At 55.8% G+C, this 1057-nt stretch overlaps 1 protein-coding gene across 2 annotated transcripts; it reads right to left on the bottom strand.

Moving 5' to 3' along the window:
* Positions 1-91: 91 nt before the first annotated feature.
* Positions 92-884, bottom strand: LOC111812001 (leukocyte immunoglobulin-like receptor subfamily A member 5). 2 transcript variants are annotated; one of them, XR_002819723.1, is made up of 2 exons: positions 602-884; positions 92-521 (listed from the first exon to the last, which is right to left on the bottom strand). XR_002819723.1 is itself a non-coding variant. In XM_023708759.1 (2 exons), the coding sequence occupies exons 1-2, from the start codon at positions 840-842 to the stop codon at positions 126-128; spliced, it is 357 nt and encodes a 118-aa protein (XP_023564527.1). In that variant the 5' UTR covers positions 843-884; the 3' UTR covers positions 92-125. The 2 variants fall into 2 exon arrangements, 1 of the variants encoding a protein (XP_023564527.1); XM_023708759.1 differs by having other exon boundaries at positions 92-241.
* Positions 885-1057: the final 173 nt, after the last annotated feature.

Raw genomic sequence — 1057 nt, 5'->3', positions numbered from 1 at the left:
GTTCCCTCTCTGTCTCGCTGGATCCCTCTATCTTGGGTATTTCTGCCACCCTCTCCTTCTGTCACTGAGCCCAGGTTCCCTGGCTCCTCTCATCTCCACACCTTGGGGATCAGTCAGATCCTCAGTCATGAAAGGAAAGGCTGTGCCTCCTTCACCTGGGACCAGGAGCTCCAGGGGTTCCCTGGGCTCTGACCACACCTGGGGTTGGCTCCTGCCATAGCCATAGCATCTGAATATCCTCCTGTGGGGAATAGTCATCAGACCCACATGGAACAGGGCCTGGACCTGAGCACTGGGGCTTGACTGTGAGTCCAGCGTCCAGGAGCGCTTGGCTGCCCTTTCCTTAGTCAGAATGTACCTGTCATATCCCAGTGGTGAGTCACACTGGAGGGTGATGTTTCCTCCTGGGGTGACTAAAGAACTGGGCCAGGCTGAAAGGCTGGGTTTATTGTAGACTCCCAGGAGAGACAGAGCCAGTGTGTCAAATGGAGTCACACTGTCACACTTGCTGGAGTTCTAGGCTGTGAACGGAGGACATGTCTTAGCAAGAGCCCCTTCCTAAAGGCAGAGGGTAGGCCTGGTAGATTAAGTGTCCCCTCACCTGTTACCACCAGCTCCAAGGGCTCACTGGGCTCTGACTTTCCAGCAGATTTGGTATAGGAACAGTGATATCGCCCTGCATCGTGCTCTGTCACGGATGGGATGGAGAACATGGCAGTGTTCACGGGCGTTTCGAACATCTGTGTCCTCCAGGGCACCGAGATTCCCTCTTTAAACAGATGGCACTGCTGGGCCCCCAGAGTCCATGCACACCAGAGGTCCACAGTTGCTCCCAGTGACATCACAGGTCCTGGCTTAGCCCAGATCCGTGGTTTGGTGAAGGTTCCTGCAGGGAAATCACAGCAGAGTCCCAGAACCTTTCTCATCCTTCAGATACCAGCTCTCAGTGCCAGGACACTGCAGACCCCCAGCACCCACCAACACCTGCTGTGCTCCATCTCTACTGCCGGGATTGTCCCCTTGTCCCCAGGAAGAGAGATCCGGGCTAGTGAGGGGG

Source organism: Octodon degus, unplaced genomic scaffold (assembly GCF_000260255.1).
Source record: "Octodon degus isolate 3935 unplaced genomic scaffold, OctDeg1.0 scaffold00643, whole genome shotgun sequence".
NCBI lineage: Eukaryota > Metazoa > Chordata > Mammalia > Rodentia > Octodontidae > Octodon > Octodon degus.
This window is presented reverse-complemented; position numbering and strand designations above follow the sequence as displayed.